The sequence below is a fragment of the Podarcis erhardii genome, assembly GCF_964252035.2.
Source record: "Podarcis erhardii genome assembly, chromosome: 2".
Classification (NCBI taxonomy): domain Eukaryota; kingdom Metazoa; phylum Chordata; class Lepidosauria; order Squamata; family Lacertidae; genus Podarcis; species Podarcis erhardii.
The window spans coordinates 63,390,426-63,407,384 of NC_138498.1; the positions used below are offsets into that span (position 1 = coordinate 63,390,426).

At 41.2% G+C, this 16,959-nt stretch overlaps 1 protein-coding gene across 1 annotated transcript in view; it reads right to left on the bottom strand.

Moving 5' to 3' along the window:
- Positions 1–649: 649 nt before the first annotated feature.
- CSF1R (colony stimulating factor 1 receptor) overlaps positions 650–16,959 on the bottom strand; it is a 36,029-nt gene continuing 19,719 nt past the window's right edge. Inside the window, exons 8-21 of the mRNA XM_081851381.1 lie at positions 16,420–16,537; positions 15,766–15,956; positions 14,984–15,090; positions 14,325–14,451; positions 13,718–13,822; positions 13,038–13,148; positions 11,764–11,929; positions 10,746–10,828; positions 9,489–9,601; positions 7,113–7,235; positions 6,687–6,798; positions 5,719–5,818; positions 4,539–4,644; positions 650–3,203 (exon numbers count right to left, since the gene is read on the bottom strand). Coding sequence (XP_081707507.1) covers positions 3,069–3,203; positions 4,539–4,644; positions 5,719–5,818; positions 6,687–6,798; positions 7,113–7,235; positions 9,489–9,601; positions 10,746–10,828; positions 11,764–11,929; positions 13,038–13,148; positions 13,718–13,822; positions 14,325–14,451; positions 14,984–15,090; positions 15,766–15,956; positions 16,420–16,537 — 1,697 coding nt within the window. The 3' untranslated portion in view covers positions 650–3,068. The remainder of the gene's footprint in view (positions 3,204–4,538; positions 4,645–5,718; positions 5,819–6,686; positions 6,799–7,112; positions 7,236–9,488; positions 9,602–10,745; positions 10,829–11,763; positions 11,930–13,037; positions 13,149–13,717; positions 13,823–14,324; positions 14,452–14,983; positions 15,091–15,765; positions 15,957–16,419; positions 16,538–16,959) is intronic.

Genomic DNA, 16,959 nt, shown 5'->3' on the forward strand with positions numbered 1-16,959 from the left:
TAAGATAGGCTAGGATGAATGAGTGGCTGGCTCAAGGTCACCCACATGAGCTTCATGGCTGAGATGAAGGTTTTAAACTGGCTCACCACAGTCCTGATCTGAAACTCTAGCGCTGAGGTTCTGACACAGCACCTGTGAGCACTAAGGCATTCAGAGACCTACCAGAGCACCAGAGGAATTTCTTGAATCACCTTCAGGGCAGATTTTCAGTGCTGACATAGTCCAAGTTTCTCTTCACTCTCCCCCATGTTGTCTGCTTCAGCCCTCCTACCATTTTGTAGCTGGGAGACTTCTTTGTAGCTGATGTCCAATAAGAAGAGAGAACAGTTTAATTGGACACCAGAGAGAAGAGAATAGAGTTCTAACTGGATGAGATCAGCAAGGGCACATGTTACCTAAAGCTTTAGGTAATGCTCAATTAGTGCAGAATCTCGTAGAATTGGGCATTTGTGTGCCTGCTTTGTCTTTAAAGAAACCTGTACTTTACATGGTTCATAAGTAAGTACATGCTAAGGCATGGTTTTTTTTGGGGTCTATCAGAACTATTCTCAAACTCAATTTATTATTTATTACACATTATTTAAAAATGCACTTATAGAAGAAATCGTATTGTCTCCTAGGAAAAAAGTAAACAACTAAAGAGTTCTAATTACTTTGCTTAATTGAATTGTTTTATTTTAAATGGCAGTTAAATGTGAACATACTGATTTATGTACTTGGAAGAATGGTTTCATTTGGAAACTCAACACATAGCAGTTAACTATTTAAAAGTGATCTTGCAGCAACTGAATGGTGGTGGTTTGTGCTGGAAAACTGTCTGGCTAGTTCTTATCCAGTAAGAGAGATGCTCCTTTTTCATTTACACAAGGCTTCAAAGATAGCTGCTTAGCAAAGCTAGTAACCTTTACATAAAACTCAAATCAGTGGCTTGCAAAATATTGTGAAAACCATTATGAAGCTTCTCCTTTCTAGTTTTGGTTTTTAAAACTGCAGTGTATTTTAAAATAACAAATAATACATAAAACAGTTGTCATGACAATTTGTGTACGCAAGCAGTACAAATTCACATTTGCTACAGTTGACTTAGTTGAGAATGTGAGTCAGATACTTCAAATGAGACTGCCCATCTATTCTGCAGCAGGTTAACAATATTTTTTTTTTTCATATTTCAGAAAAAATATCAAACGACAGTAGTCTTAATATAAAATTGCCTGAGATTTGCTTACCCGTTTGTAACCCAAAAACTAATACATTGCAACAATTTATTTTAGCACATTAATGCCACCCTGCAGTGTAAAACACCCAGGGCAGCTTACATATTAACAAATATGCAATAAAATCTCAGTGTTATAAACTAACAGCAACAATGCCAAAGAGAGATGAAATCCAGAAAAATAAAACAATTGGTTACAACCAGTCGAGCTGAGTGTTTGCCTCAATAAACGTTACTTTCTATTGCTGCAATGCCCTTTATATATATGATGTTAGAAACTCAAAGTTTTAGATGCAAAAATTGGAGAGCTCTAATTTTGCTTTGTTTTCTATTTTCTCTAATTTTACTAGTATTGTTTGTCCCTAAGGACAAAGCCTCCAGCAATGGTGATTTGTGTTTGCTGTAGTAAATGTAGGGACTTCATGAGCTACTGGTACGTTCCAGTCACTAATAAAACCCAGTCTTTCCTAAAGGAGAACATTTCACAATTTTTTAACTCTCGCATTAAAATCAGTGGGACTTTAGGTACTATTCTCGGTCATTTCCTGTCTTGTTGATCTGTTGCATGCCAAGCCATTCACATTGTTTCTATTATTTCAATGCTTGCTATCACAGATTTAATAACTTGCTTTCTAATACTGTTGCAAATTATTCCTAATGTAGTACATTCCCTAGCTTATTGCTCCTTTTGGCTTCTTGTTTCATTTGAATTGCCAAGTAAGAATGAATTAAGCCTTGTGAGTTTTCTCTCCATTAACCAAAAATTGGCAAATAAAAATTACCAGTTTCTAAAAACTATAAAAACTGGTTAAGCAATCAAACATTCAGCTACAATGATGGCTGCAATTATCTCTGGGTCCAATATTAAACAATATTGACTAAGGCTTGGCCAAAATACCCTCCCTTTTTTGTGACACTAAATTTTCACATATTTTGTGGCACTAAATTTTCACATATTGATGTCTCCAAAACAAAAAGCAGTCATTTAAATCAGTTGAGCAAGAGAGGTTGCAATCCTGTATCGACTTACCCGGGAGTAAGCCCCATGGAACTTGATTACAGCTGCATAGACATGTATAGAACTGCACTGTAAGTCACTCATTAGTAATGTGTTTTAAATCTAAAGCTTTGCTAATAGATTGGCTATACTACTAAAAATCACAGTTTAATCCCAAGTGAGAGAAAGAGTTGCTGTTACTTTCTTGTTTGAAGTTCTTATCCATGGAGAAATAGAGAGAACCTGTCTTCCAGCTGAGGTCATTTCCCCTCTTGAGATGTGACTTCACAGATGGGGAATGGTTATGATTCTTTTCCCACCCTGACCATTGCAAAATCCCTGAGCCAGAGTCAAATTGGATAGGATCTGTCCATTTCCTTTTGACTAATCTTATCAAGGTGGTATTCCTTCCCAGGAAGAAGTCAAGATAGGGAAAGGAGTCCATTCTAAACTTATATACTGATGGATGAGCAGTGGAAGGTACACGAGATATAGAAAACTTTGTTTTAAAGTCCACATTCCCCACTCTCACTCTTACAAGCACGCTTATATGAAGACTGGTGCTTAGTAGGCTATGGCAATCTGCTGACTTTATACGATGATTCTGCCCAAGATTCCTGCATGCTCTAAGCTAAGCTCGATAAAAATTGGAAACCAGTTACAAGTAGCGGGGGGGGGGGGGGGGGGGAGAGATGTGTGATGCTTCATGTCTTGAAGTCTGCTGCCAGTGCAATGCAAGGCTACAGCCCACCAGTTACATCTGGCTTTCTGGTATGAAATGCTCCCAGAGGAATAGCTGTGTGAGAACTACATTTCAGTTGACATCGAACCAAGAAGTAGGGTGCAGTTGTATACCCTTTAACAGAACTGGTAATTGTTGCTGTTCAGAAGGGGTTGGATGCTCTCTCCAGTGTCACAAGATTCATCTTCACAATAGCTGGAAGGCTCACATCCGCTGTCTTCTTCTGTGCTGGCTGGTAAGTTGGTGTAACCCTTCATAGCAAGGGGGGAAAAAACCCACAAACTTTAGTGCCTGGAGTATATAATCTGAAGAGAAAGCCTTCTTAACAATTGCATTCAGGGAAATACAGCATTTAAAATAAATAAAACAGAAGCTCCTAAACAATTTGATGCCTCTTGATCCCTCTTCAGCCATTTGGAAAGCCTGTTAACAACTGAGGTGGTAAGGAGGTGAGTGTGCTAGGCTCTACCTCCCTGTCGCTGTGCCAGTGAAGGAAGGACCCCTTCACCAAGTTGCCGTCCATGAGTTGGAAGGTGACTGCAATGGTCACTGGGAGACAGCTGCTTTCTACAGCTTCTCATGTATTATCATGGTTTCCAAACACCTGAACATGGCATTAATCCCTTTTTTATTTTGCCAGCGACAAGTGCCATTTTAGTGTATGTTCAGCAATGTGGGAACTCTGCTACGGAGCTGGGGAACCACTCTCACAGACCTGATTAGACCTGGCAGACTTCTGAGGTTGGCGTGGCCACTTTTCCTGGATTTGCAGGAATCTTCCCCAACCCCCCAGCAAGCCGCAAGTGAAAGGGAGAAACTTCCTTTGCAGCAGTGGCCTGAAGTTTCAGTCCCCTGACATAAGATGTAAAGGGACTCACAAATGGGTGGCCCTGCCCACCTGACAGAGTCACTCAGAGGGGGTTGGGCCACTTCTTCTGGATGTGGTCTGCTGGCTGCATCCTATTCCCCACCCCTGTTCTGCTATTTGATGACAGTCTTGACTTGCTGGGATAGCTCAGTCGGCAGAGCATAAGACTTTTAATCTCAGGAATGTGGGTTTAAGCCCCATGTTGGGCAAAAGATTCCCGCATTGCAGAGGATTGGATTAGATTACCCATGTGGTCCCAACTCTATGATTCTATGACTGTGTAGAATAGCTAGATCAGAGATGAGTAGCTTGCAGCTCTCCAGATGTTGCTGGACTCCAATATGGCCAATGCTCAGGGATACTGGGAGTGGTAGTCCAGCAATTAATGGAGGACCACAAGATCCTTATCCCTGACCAATTAGGTCACTGGGTTAAATCTAATCTGGGTGGGAATTGGATTATATTCTGTGGCCAGTGTAATTTATATAGTTCAGTCTATGCCTTGAGGGGAAGGGGGGGAGGGGTAACAATCTTTCTGCAAATAATGAAGTAGTATGAGAAATCCCAGAATATTTTTAGGGTGCTGCAGTTTCTACCCGACATAATACAAATGCATTTATGTGAAAATATAAGGAAAGACACAGTTACTAATAAAACAGATCATTCAGGTATGAACTACCTTCACCTTGCTTTTTTACTAGTAATTTTAGCATCTCACCTGTTCCTTACTGGTATCCAGTTGCTTCTGAAGGAAAGTGGAAATCTGACTGAAGGTCGGCCGCTGAGTGGGCTCCATGTTCCAGCATGCAGTCATGATGTTGTACCTGGATTGGAGGGGGGAGGAGTCTGCATATTACACATTCAGCAGCAACTTCTGGTATTCTGTGTAAAAGCAACTGAAATAATTACAAGTCTGTGATCATTCCCAAGGGCTAAATGCAGATCCTATAATGATGCCCGACTTGGTGACAACAGAATAAATGTTGTAAGGAGGGAGCTGCTGCCCAAGATAGGAAAAGAGGTATTAAGGAAACACCTAACTACTTTAAATGACTTCAAATCTCCAGGGCCTAATGACCTGCATACAAGGGTACTAAAGGAGTTTGCGGATATAATTTCAGAGCCTTTATCTATTATCTTTGAGAATTCTTGGAGAACAGGTGAGGTCCCTACAGATTGGAGGTAGGCAAATGTCCCCATCTTCAAAGGGGGGGGGGAGGAAGCCCCAAGTAACTACTGACCGGTGAGCCGGACATCAATACCAGAGAACAAATAATTCAACTGTTGGTCTGTGAGCATTTAGTAAAGGATGCTGTGATTAACAAGCTTAATATGAGTCAACAGTGTGATGTAGCAGCAAAAAAAGCTAATGCTATTCTAGGATTCAACAACAGAAGTATATTGTTCAGATCAAGGGAAGTAATAATACCACTCTATTCTGCCTTGGGCAGACCACACCTGGAATACTGTGCCCAGTTCTGGGCACCACAATTTAAGAAGGATGTTAACAAGCTGGAATGTGTGCAGAGAAGGGCAACCAACCTAATGAAGGCTCTGGAAACTAAGCCTTAAGAGAAGCGCTTGAAGGAGCCCTGCCCACATGGTTGGGTAACTTCTGACATTCTGCCATGCATGCAGTCCAGTCACAGGTAAGCAGTTCTCATGTGGCTAGAAGAATGTTTGTTACTAAAGTGCCTAAATCTTGGCCTGTCACCGAACACAACTTTGTGAGCTCTGAAATGCATCTGAAACACCTTGGTGGAATTACAGCAGCAACATGCAGTATGCTCATCACAGAAAATGTCAGCGACACTCTGGAACGAACTTCCGTCGCTTCCTTGTAATGCTTGTGTGTGTCGCCCAGTTACAGTGGAGATTTCTGAAATCCGTTTACTTACATATCCTCTGGTGCAAACTCAGGTCTGCCCATATGGTATCCTTGCTTTACCAGGCTGTAAAACTTGCTGTTCACTTTCATGCCAGGATAAGGGCTCCTGCCTATAGTGATAAAAAGCACAACACTCTACGGTCACCATGCTGTGCTCATGTTGCTTTCCTACAGGACTGGCTCCTGATTCTTAGGTCAATATCTAAGAGGCTGAAGGCAATGCTACGTGAACTCCCTAACCGTGTGGGAGCACTGAAGCAATGGCTGGTGAATAGGGAGGAAAAGTCAGGGGAGTAGGTGTGTAACTCTAGAGGCCTTTGGGTTATCGAAGCCATTTTGGTAAAGGTAAAGGGACCCCTGACCATTAGGTCCAGTCGTGACTGACTCTGGGGTTGCGGCGCTCATCTCGTTTTATTGGCCAAGGAAGCCGGTGTACAGCTTCCAGGTCATGTGGCCAGCATGACTAAGTCGCTTCTGGTGAACCAGAGCAGCGCACGGAAACGCCGTTTACCTTCCTGCTGGAGTGGTATCTATTTATCTACTTGCACTTTGACGTGCTTTCAAACTGCTAGGTTGGCAGGAAGCAATGGCTGGTGAATAGGGAGGAAAAGTTGGGGTAGTAGGTGTGTAACTCTAGAGGCCTTTGGGTTATCGAAGCGATTTTAGTACTCTGCTGGAAAATTCAGAAGTACTGTAGCATGTAGTGCCTCTGACTAGGACAGACCCTACATCAAGTGAAAGCCAAGATGGTGGCATTGGCTCTCTATGGATCTGGGCCCTGTTAAGTACCTGAGGTCATCCCCCAATTTCTGGTGCCAGCCAAACTTTTAAGTAGTCTAGTATGACCTTTCTCCAAAGGCCTGAGGTTTCTTATGGCAATGACCCAATTTTCAAATTATGCTTTCTCCCAAGCCCCATTTATGATCTAAAGCCTTTCCATACAGAAAATTGGGGACGGAGAAACACATCATTGCCTACCTAGGGAGAATATCTCCCAGAGAAGGATGCCGTAAGACCACACATCGCTCTGTACTGTGTAGACGCATTCAAAGATGCTCTCGGGTGCCATCCACTTCACTGGCAGGCGAGCCTGGAATTAAAAAAATATTTTATTTACAGAGGAAACAGCCTGTGATATACAGATCTTTTGCCACTGCTTTCCACCAGATTTTGCTCAGTAGCCTCTGCCAGAATTTACATGCAGCAGCACTTGTCCCGCTGACAAAGAACACACACATACTCAAAAATTTCCCATGTTTGTGACCCCAACGTTTCCAGGTGAGGGCAGAAGAGATCAGTGTTCAAAACCCCAGAAAGCTACTGTCAGCAATAGAGGAATCAATGGTCTGACTGTAAAACAGTTTCCTGTGTACCCAGTGCACATTTGCCATCCCCGTTACTTACATTGCCTTTAACAACATAGTTGGCATCATTCATGATGTCTCTGGCCAGGCCAAAGTCGCAGATCTTGGCCACTCGTCCATCAGCCACTAGCACATTTCTTGCTGCCAAATCTCTGTGGATGCACTATATTAAACAGATAGCAAGGGTAAGAAATGGCCTATCAGTTTTTCTTGATCTTCCTGACTTATTTCAACATACGGCCATAGAGAAATACAGGTTGAGCATGATGGACTCAACCCAATTTGTGCTTGTGCCTGTTCCTCCTGGTGACCTGCAGCACGATGCAGACATCCGGGCTGGATTAGTGAGACTAGAGGCTACAGTTGCTTTTACGTCCTCCAGATGTTTTGATCTACAACTTCCATAAGCTCCAGCCAGCACAGTCAACAGCCAGGGCTGATGGGAGCTGTTGCCAAAAATATCTTAAGGCTTGGAGAAAGGTGGGTTAGAGTATTTGTTTTGGCTTTCTTATTCTTACTCCACTGGTCCCCTATGGAACTCCAGTAGTTAGTATGAGCTTCCAGCCATTGGTGATACAGGTAGGAAGACACTGTACTTTGGACACAGCATGTAAAAGATGGTTGTGAGACACTGCTGCCACCTCCACCAAGAATAGAGCACATGACAAAACTAACCATTTCATTAAGCCACTACAGAAGTAGTCATGCCTGAATCAGCCTTGATAATCATTTGCATTGATTTAGGTTAAAATAGTCTTAGTGCTCAGGGCATCCAAGTAATTGGATAATTATAGCCCATGTTTCCCTTTCCTGTAATGTCAAGGTTAAACACTCCAACAGCATTAATTTTGTAATGGTTGTAAAACCTTTTCAACCTATAGAATGCCACATATGGAGTCTATAGCTCTTACACAATTTCCTTGCTGTACAAGCTTAAAAGGTAGGGAGGTACCCTTTTGTGGAAGCCTGTGTCTACAGCACAGTACAATCTGTGCTGTGATGAGCAGCCAGTGAGATTGCACTCACTAATTATATTTATAACATGGTGGGTCAGAAGCCCCAACCGTCACTTTCAGTTCCTTATTCCTGGAATGGGAGGCATAAAGAACACCCTAAATCTTGTAAATCTATAGCTTTGGGCTCAAACCACTAAACAAATGTGAACATTCAGATAGAAAAATATGTTTAAAAATGGTAATACTTCTGCTGGTTGGAGAAGAGGGGACTGAAGAAGCTGAAAAATAGAGTTCATGTTATTGTACAGCATCCATATGTATACACAGGTACAGATTGGGGTAGGAAGCATCAATTCCCTCCCCTAATTTCATGCAAGGGGCAAGGAGGGGAAATCAAAGGGGAAGGAGTGCCCCACTTGCCAGCATCTTTCCCTTCTGACAGATGATCCCCATGAGAAATCAGCCCTGGGCAGAGAAATGGTTCCTCACCATATAGGGAGATATACACATACACCTGGATTCCTTTCTATCAAAAGCCATAAGTATTTAAGGAGGACTGGATACTGTTAATTGCCTATATGGAAAAGTATTATAATCAAACAATCGGCTTAGCAGAATGGTAAGATTTCCAGCAGTGTAAGAAATAACCTAAGTTTACAAAAGTAGTTGTGATTGGGTGAACCAAGACGATGCAAGAAAAAGAGGAGATAAGAGGAACCATGGAAAGGGGATGGGAAGTCAGTTAAGGAATAATTTTTCGCTATGTTAACAATCCCACTTCTTATTTACTTTAGGGATCCTCTTCTGTTAGCATCATTTTAGTTTTAAGTTTTGTTTGATATGGAATTCATTAAAAAGGCAAAATAACAACAATATATTTAAGATGCTGTAATAATAAATTTCTCCTGTACAAAAGCAGGTTCTTAATCTAAGAAACACTTCAGGCTACCTCACACATTTGAATGTTCCTCCAAGTTCACAAGGACCTTCCACACAGAAAACTAGCTGCTGGGGGAAAGGGAACTTAGCCTTCTCCCGGCCATACTAGTAAGTTGGTGTTTTTTTAGTCAGTGGGTGGGCGTTAAATGGGATTTATTTTAATAGAGAAACATTCAGTCATGTGAACCCCTACCAACGGTATGAAATGGTACAGCCTTGACACAGGCTTATCACCTCACTGAGAACTAAGCCTTAGGCTTTGGGGGTGTTCTTTTGTTTCTTTCAGGCTTCAGCGCCATGCGTTCATTATTCAAGGGTAGCATGCAGGATATACTTATGTACAGAGCAGGGTGGGGTTCCAACTGCTGCACATATGTAGAGTAAAAGTTGGGCCAAGGCCTATTGTTTGGTATGCAAGTCAGTTTCCTGCATAGTAATGGAAAATGACGCCTTGGTTTCTGAATAACTGATCCTGAAAATATTTTCTAAAGAGAACTATGTTCAGGGGAGCTTGCACTCACGTTTTTTGAAGCAAGAAAAGCCATTCCTTGGGCCACCTGGTTGGAGAAATGCAGCAAGTCATACAGGTCGAGAGGATGGCCGTCCATGTCCTCTCCTGACACTGAGCTCCTCCCTGGAATAGGGAAAACTCATGTTAATCAACAAAGGGCAACTCTACCACAGGATGAAGTCAATGTTCAAGCTAACTGAACCATATCTCCAATATAGGGAGATGAATGAAGTCTAGAAATGGGAACAATAACACTGAACCATGGTTAACAGTTAAGCATCTTGAGGAAGGAAAGAGCAATCACTTGAATTTGAAACTTCCAGTGTACAATGAAGGTTGTAACACTTTCCTAAGATTTAAGTCCCACTGAACTCGGATGAGCTTGCTTTTGACTATGATTGAACTGGAAGTCTGCTAGTAAGAAGAGAATTAGTGGCCCAGTTCTATTTGTTCAATACAATTGGATTATATGTGCAAGCTGTTCCCAGTCCCTACAACTAATAGAACTGCTTTGTTCGGTACAAAATTTATGCACATGTCATTTATGATGCTAACCTGTGTAATAATGTATGTAGTTGTGGTTGCAGAATATACTGAAGTGGGAAATATGAATGGACTGAGCATTTGTTTGCATTTATTTTCCATGCAAGAGCTGCAATTCCTATTTTAAACACATAGATGCGCTTAGCAATGCTGCTCATGTGATCTTTGTACATGGGAGCTGAGTTCCAGTTACAAAAAGCAATGTATCATTCTGTTAATTGGTGTTCAAATTCTGCATTTAGAATCGCAAATTTAATAAATAAAATTAGAATCTGCCCTTACAGGATTTCATGGTGATTAATGAAAAGCTGCATATCTAAAAATGTAGTTCCCCATAATAATTTACATTCTGGCTAATTTATTTGAATTTTGGCACAATATGTTGCTGTAAGGGTCGTGATCCTGAAAACTATGCACATTCAGGCAGCTGTAATAGTGGACAATCAAAGTCTAGTTTAGGATGCAATGAACACAGGGATAATACACAAATGTGCCAATGTTGGATGGTGTCAGCAGATATTTTTATACATCTCTCAGTCCAACCTGTAAGGGCTATTGTGAAAAGAAAGGAGATGCTACATTGAGCTCACTTCTGTTATTATTATTATTTTAATGTAATAAACAAACCATCATATAAAAATACTGGCAAAATCTGAAAACCTCAGCAGCAGGAACTACCTCCTCTGGAAATAATAACTGAAAGCATCATTCCTTGCTTATTTACCGTTTGGTGGCATAGAGCCTGATGCTGTTACTGGTTTCATTTCCAAATAACTGTCCAAACACTGGGTACCGATTCCACTGTCACTGCATCAATGGAAACAGAAAAAGAAAAAATTATTAACAATCTAATCTCTGCATCAAATCTAGCATCCTGAATAAGAGATCATGTACATAATGGAGGAGCGCTAAAGGTGCAAATCTGTAATGTTAAGTTCCAGTCCAATTGATGCTGACTATCATCATGAACTTAGCTTTAGATGCAGCATTAAAACTTTAAAGTCGTATAACAAACTGCCCCCCCCATCTATTAAAAACTTCAAATGGGGCTTCTCAACTCTATCAAATGCTTTCTCAGTGTCCTTTAAAAAATGCTGTAGGGACTTCCTCGCATATTAACACATTGCTAATAATATTAAGTATGTCATTATTTGAAATGGTGTAAGTGTGTGAGGAATTTGTTTAGGGTGGGACAAAGCCCATGAATGTAAGCGAAAAATAAGAATGATTGGCAGGCATCCTGGCACGAGGCATCAATCCCTTTGTCTCTTTCCAAGAAACACTATATTTCTTGAGCTTATCTCAAGAAATATAAATGTGTGTTGTGGCATTTCAAGAAGGGAGAGCAGTCGTATGTGGGATGGAAGGTGCTGAAGAATGTGGGTACCAGCTCTTCCCATTTGTAATTAAACCTTCTGGTCAACTTCCTTCATGCCACAAAGCCCTTTTAAAGATAGAGTAGGCCATTCCATTGGACCGAAACATGTGAGGCCCTTGGCCATTTTGTCTGGTTCCTAGAATGAAGTGCTCAGATCATGTAGCCACTATCTCTCACACTATATGAAACATGAGCTAATTACCTTGTGTACAAATCCCAGTCATGAAAGCTTAGCAAAATTACTATTGCTCTCATTGACTTCTCAGATGAGGACTGTATTGTAAAGGTATGCTAGGTTGGAAATTTGCCCTAATTCTGTTGGGTTTTAGCCCTCTGTTGAATCTGTACTGGTTTGAATTCTTACCTCTGGACGTATTTCTTCCCAAGGTACATATTTTTATAGTCTGCTGCCATGCTATCAAGAGAAGACTCAAATGTTAAATCCTGGATTATGAGACACTCTGCTTTCTTTCGCAGGAAATTCAGCAAGTCCCCATAAGGACAATACTCAGTGATGACAAATACAGGGCCTGAAAAAGAAAAAAATAAACCTGATCAGAAAATGGCATCATTGTACTCTGTTTCTGCTAGGTAGCAGCTTAGTCTGACTGATCAACACTAACTATTTCAGTTTAAAGGATGTTGGTTTTTGTAGCAGCGCCACACAGGGCTTCCACATTGTTTTTCACGCAAAGCAGGATGTGCATCACCCCATTCCCTCCAGATTTCTTTACCACTCAAAATTACCTATTCAAGCTGCCTTTTTTTCTGCAGGTAGACAAGCATCTTGGAAGAAGGAATTATGAGCAGAAAGGTCTCACAAGAGAAAGAGCTAAGCAACACTATCTCTTGCTTTTCCTGCAGTCAGATTGTGACTGGATTGTGGTTTATCAAGACTGACCTGGGTTTAAAAAACAACAGAAAACCAAGCAGGGGAAAGTAATTCCTAACTGGAATGTAAAGTGTAGTTTTGCTCTCAAAGGCAAGTTATGTAATCAGTAGAATCACGTGACATGGTTCTTGCTGGACAGCACCATTTCAGAGAGGGAAGGGGGAATTGAATGCTCTGTTCGTGTAAAATGATTCCCTATAGATAGAAAGCCACCTGGAGAAGCTTCATGTAAAACTCTGACATGCATGGTTTTTTTGCTTTAAAAATCTCTTTGAAATTCTTTTATACCAGGAAAATTCAAGCATGTGTTCCTCTACCTGCAAGCCAAAGTGGTACAGTATAGCAAAAACTACACATCATGATTTTACTGACTGTGTAGTTCCACTTTCAGGTGTTGGAATGACAGGTATGAAACCAGAAACAGGTGAAATAGGACAAAGAGAAAGTAGTCTGAAGCAGCACTATGATGGCAGATTAAAAAGTGAGAATAGCACACCTATTGTGAAATGAGGTCTACCTCCCGCCACTCCATCCCAACTAAATATAGTTCCTGTAAATTCAGGCCACTTCTAATTTCCTACAGACTGTGTATTGTAACCAGCATTCTCAAAGCAGAAATGTTTATTCTTGTCATGATTGTGATACTGACTTAAAAATCTATGACTCTTCCATTATGGGGAAATGTTGCTGAAAAGAATGAAACCATAGGAACGAGAATGGAGGGGACTGTAGTGGCACCTTCTTACCTCCATGTGTACATGCTCCCAGCAGGTTGACGATGTTGTCATGGTGACCTAAATGGCTCATGATCTTCAGTTCTGACATGAGGGCTTCTTGCTCATCAGTATGTGCTGTTGCTGAAACCAGAAATGAAACTAGTTGTATGCAAACCTTTATGCAGGTTCTTGTGAAAATGCACAGCGTTTTTGTGTAAATTTCTCCTGTTGTACACACATTTTTCAAAAGCAACTTTGCCTAATGTATACTCTTCTTTTGCAAGGCAGGTTTCCATAATATAATGCATTTTTGTATGTTGTTTTCATTAATATATGCATTTATATGCATATACATAGAATATAATCACTTTCGTGTACATTACTTGGCTGGAGAACTACATTGCGAAATTAAGATAAGTGCACACTTCAAAAAGTGGCTGTGTTTCACATTGCTTCATAAAGTATGTATTAGGTTAAGTTCACCTATAAATGCACATTGAATTGATACCCCCCATCCCAGCTAGTCACCTAGGATCAGTATGTTCAGTACTTAAATATAAGTATACAGATAGAGAAGGACTTGCTTCTTGCTCCTTACTTATATCACCCCCAATTTATTCCAATACTGGAGCTGGTTTTCAATTTGCAGGCCTTTAGAATGATTATTAGCTAGTGAGCACTGGCGAAGAACTGCTTTAACCAGCACTTACATTTGAGCATTTTCACAGCCACCTTCAGGACAGAATCTTCCTTCCCAAGTCCAAAAGCAGTGGCCTCAACCACCTTTCCAAAAGCTCCAGCTCCAAGGGTCTTTCCTATGAAAGCAAACATGGTGTTTAGAAGCATAACAGAATCAGGAGGAGGATTTTTGATACTGATTCAGTGATCATTGCGTGTGCGTGTGTCCCGGCCTGTCCCACATGCACATATCCTTGAGAGCAGACAAGTAATATCTCCTAAAGTTCAATAAGCCACAGAAGGCTATGAGAAGGTTTGCAGTCAACAACAGGAGCAGTTTCTGTGCCTTGCACAGTTCAATGTCATTTCTTTGTTATTTGTAGCCCTGATTTCTCCGCTTCTGATTTTTCTGATCTTTTCATTGAGTCCTTTTCCATTGAGTCAGTAGTTGCTATGGGATGCTCATTCTGCAAAATCCCAAGAATTATGATGAGGGGGGAAATTGTGCAGTCCTTCATATAAGCAGGATAGTATTATGCAACTGCTGTGAATCAGTTTAATAATTTGGACCTTCCACAAATGTAGATAAACAGAATGACTTACTACTACCAGAGCAAGTGTACAAGGATTGCTCCTCACCAAATTGCAGGTTGTTTCTGGGAAATTCCCACTTCTCATTGTAAGGAAGCTGGGTGGGATCAATAAAAGTGTAATTGTTTCCCTCACAGGCCTCAATGATCTTCCAACGGACTTGGTACTTTGGTTTCTGCAAGGAAAAATTATCCATGCATCAGAAAAGCATTGTTCAATAGCATTTTAGCACTTCAACATATTATCTGGAAAATACGTCTCACTGAATTTAGTGGGTCTTAAATGTCAACTAGACATACATAGGATTGGCCTGCTAAACTCCCAGCAGCCTCCTCCATAGATGTTGCAACTGTTATAAGTTTGAAGAGGCCCATGAATTTTACTAAATGAGGCCTCCATACTAAAATCAAACACATGGCATACAGTCCCAGTTTGATTAAGGATACAGTTTTGTCAAATTTGGGTGGGTTGGAAGGCTGTATTTGGTTTAATTGGGTCAATATGCCCAATTAAGCTTGGAATGTTTTTATGCCACTATGACACTAAGGTTTAAAAAATCTTTCCATCAGCAGGGTCTTCTCCTGTACTGCATTGTGAGAGAGAGCCATTTTAGACATGAGAAGTGACAGCAGTAGAGCTGCTTTCAACCTCTGGACCTCTTCCCTGGCTACTTTTCTTTCCACACAGACCACGAACACCCATCTGACCTGTTTATACTTGTAGAATAGGAAGATGATACACAGAAGCAGGAAAAACATCGTCCCACCACATGCAATAAGAATTGGTTTGGGGAATTCACTCAGGGGTTCAGATGCTGCAGGAGGGAAAGAAAACAAAAGTTTGTAGTGCATCAGTCGTTCCTGAACATTCAGGAGAACCATGCTATCAGATCAAACACAACATTAGAACAAGAGAGATATCTGGCTTCCTCCCTGCTTTGCTATAAAAAACAGACACAGATATCCAGTGATAGCAAAGCCGATTTACAGAGCAATCCCACCCCCTAACTAGGAGCAGCAGAATGAAAAGGCGCAGCAGAACCACTGCCACATCCAAAGTCCTGTGGCTTGCTCCAGCTCGGGCAGAATGAGTATGTATGGATGTATAGGTGCACACACTTGCACAACATTTCTGACATTTGTTTGCTTGCTTGTTTCTTTATGTAATTTCTTTCCCATGCTTCAATATAGATGATCTCAGGACAGATAGCAAGAATACAATTAAAAAATGACAAAGCACATTAAATTAAAACAGTGGAATTATCAAGCAGCAAATTCAGCCATCTGTTCCAGAGGTACTTGAAATGCCTGTCAGAGGGGAAAGGCCTGGGGCCAAACGATGTACAATGCTGGTGCCAGGCCAACCCCAAGGGACAGAATCACATAGGAGCCCCCTTTATATTAGCATAAATGCATCCACAACCAGGATTTAGTGAGATGAAAGGTAAAAAGCTAGTTCTTAGTGAACAAGATGATCAGATTTGTCTCACCTATGTACCGAACCAATGGACCGAAACTGGATCCATTCCCCATGTTATTAACTGCTAGGCAGCAGTATGTCACGTTGTCCAGCATCTCATCAATTTTGAGGGTGCTCTTCGATGTTACTCTTCCGAAGGGAATTTCATGCATTATCTCTGGGCTGGTGTCTTTCATAAGCAGCATTCCACCTTGGTCACATCTGCCGGACAGCCAAAGATGATGGATATTAATGTTGTTGTTGTTTAGTCGTTTAGTCGTGTCCAACTCTTTGTGACCCCATATGCTCATAGAATTTTGTCTGCTTTATCTGTTACTTTATTTATCAGCTTCTAAATTCTGCTCTATGAAGGATTGAGTTGTGTTCAGGTAGATTCACTGGACTGCCAGGCCTTTGACCTTAGGATCAGTGCAGCATTTACATGGGACAGGCCCAATAAATAAATAAAGAAGAAGAAGAAGAAGAAGAAGAAGAAGAAGAAGAAGAAGAAGAAGAAGAAGAAGAATTTATTACTTATACCCTACCCATCTGGGAGAGCCTTCCCAGCCACTCTGGGCAGCTTCCAACAGGATATTTAAAAACACAATAAAAGATTAAAAACTTCCCTAGTGAACTCAGTAGTGTTACTTCTGGAAACTGCAGGGAATGCTATAACTTATCTCACCTGTCTGGATGAAGATTGCGAGGCAATTTATACCACTCAATGTGTGGAGCAGGATAACCACTGGCTTCGCACCAAAGGCTGCCGGAGCTGTTGTCCATCAGTTTAGCTGTAGGGGGAGCTGAATAGCAAAAGCAAAAGAGCTGTTAGGTAGAGCAGCCATTTGTATACCTGCACATGACCTGGAAAAGCTGCCTGCGGACAAACGCCAGCTCCCTCGGCCTGAAAGCAGAGATGAGCGCCACACCCCATAGTCCAATTCAACTGGACTTAACTGTCCAGGGGTCCTTTATCTTTTTACCTAAACTACTATTCCCAGGATTCTTGGGGGGAGGGGCGCTTTAAATGTATGATGCATATGCAGTCTTCATTTTCCACCCCATGCTTAACATAGGCAACATGAGAAATTGCATCATGAAATAATATCTAGTGAAACTTGGCGTATGGGAAAGTTGGTAACATGTAAGGGTAATGTGTGAGGTTTTAAAATTAGGCAAGAATAACCAGCTGCACAAATATAATGTAGGGGACACACCTGGCTTG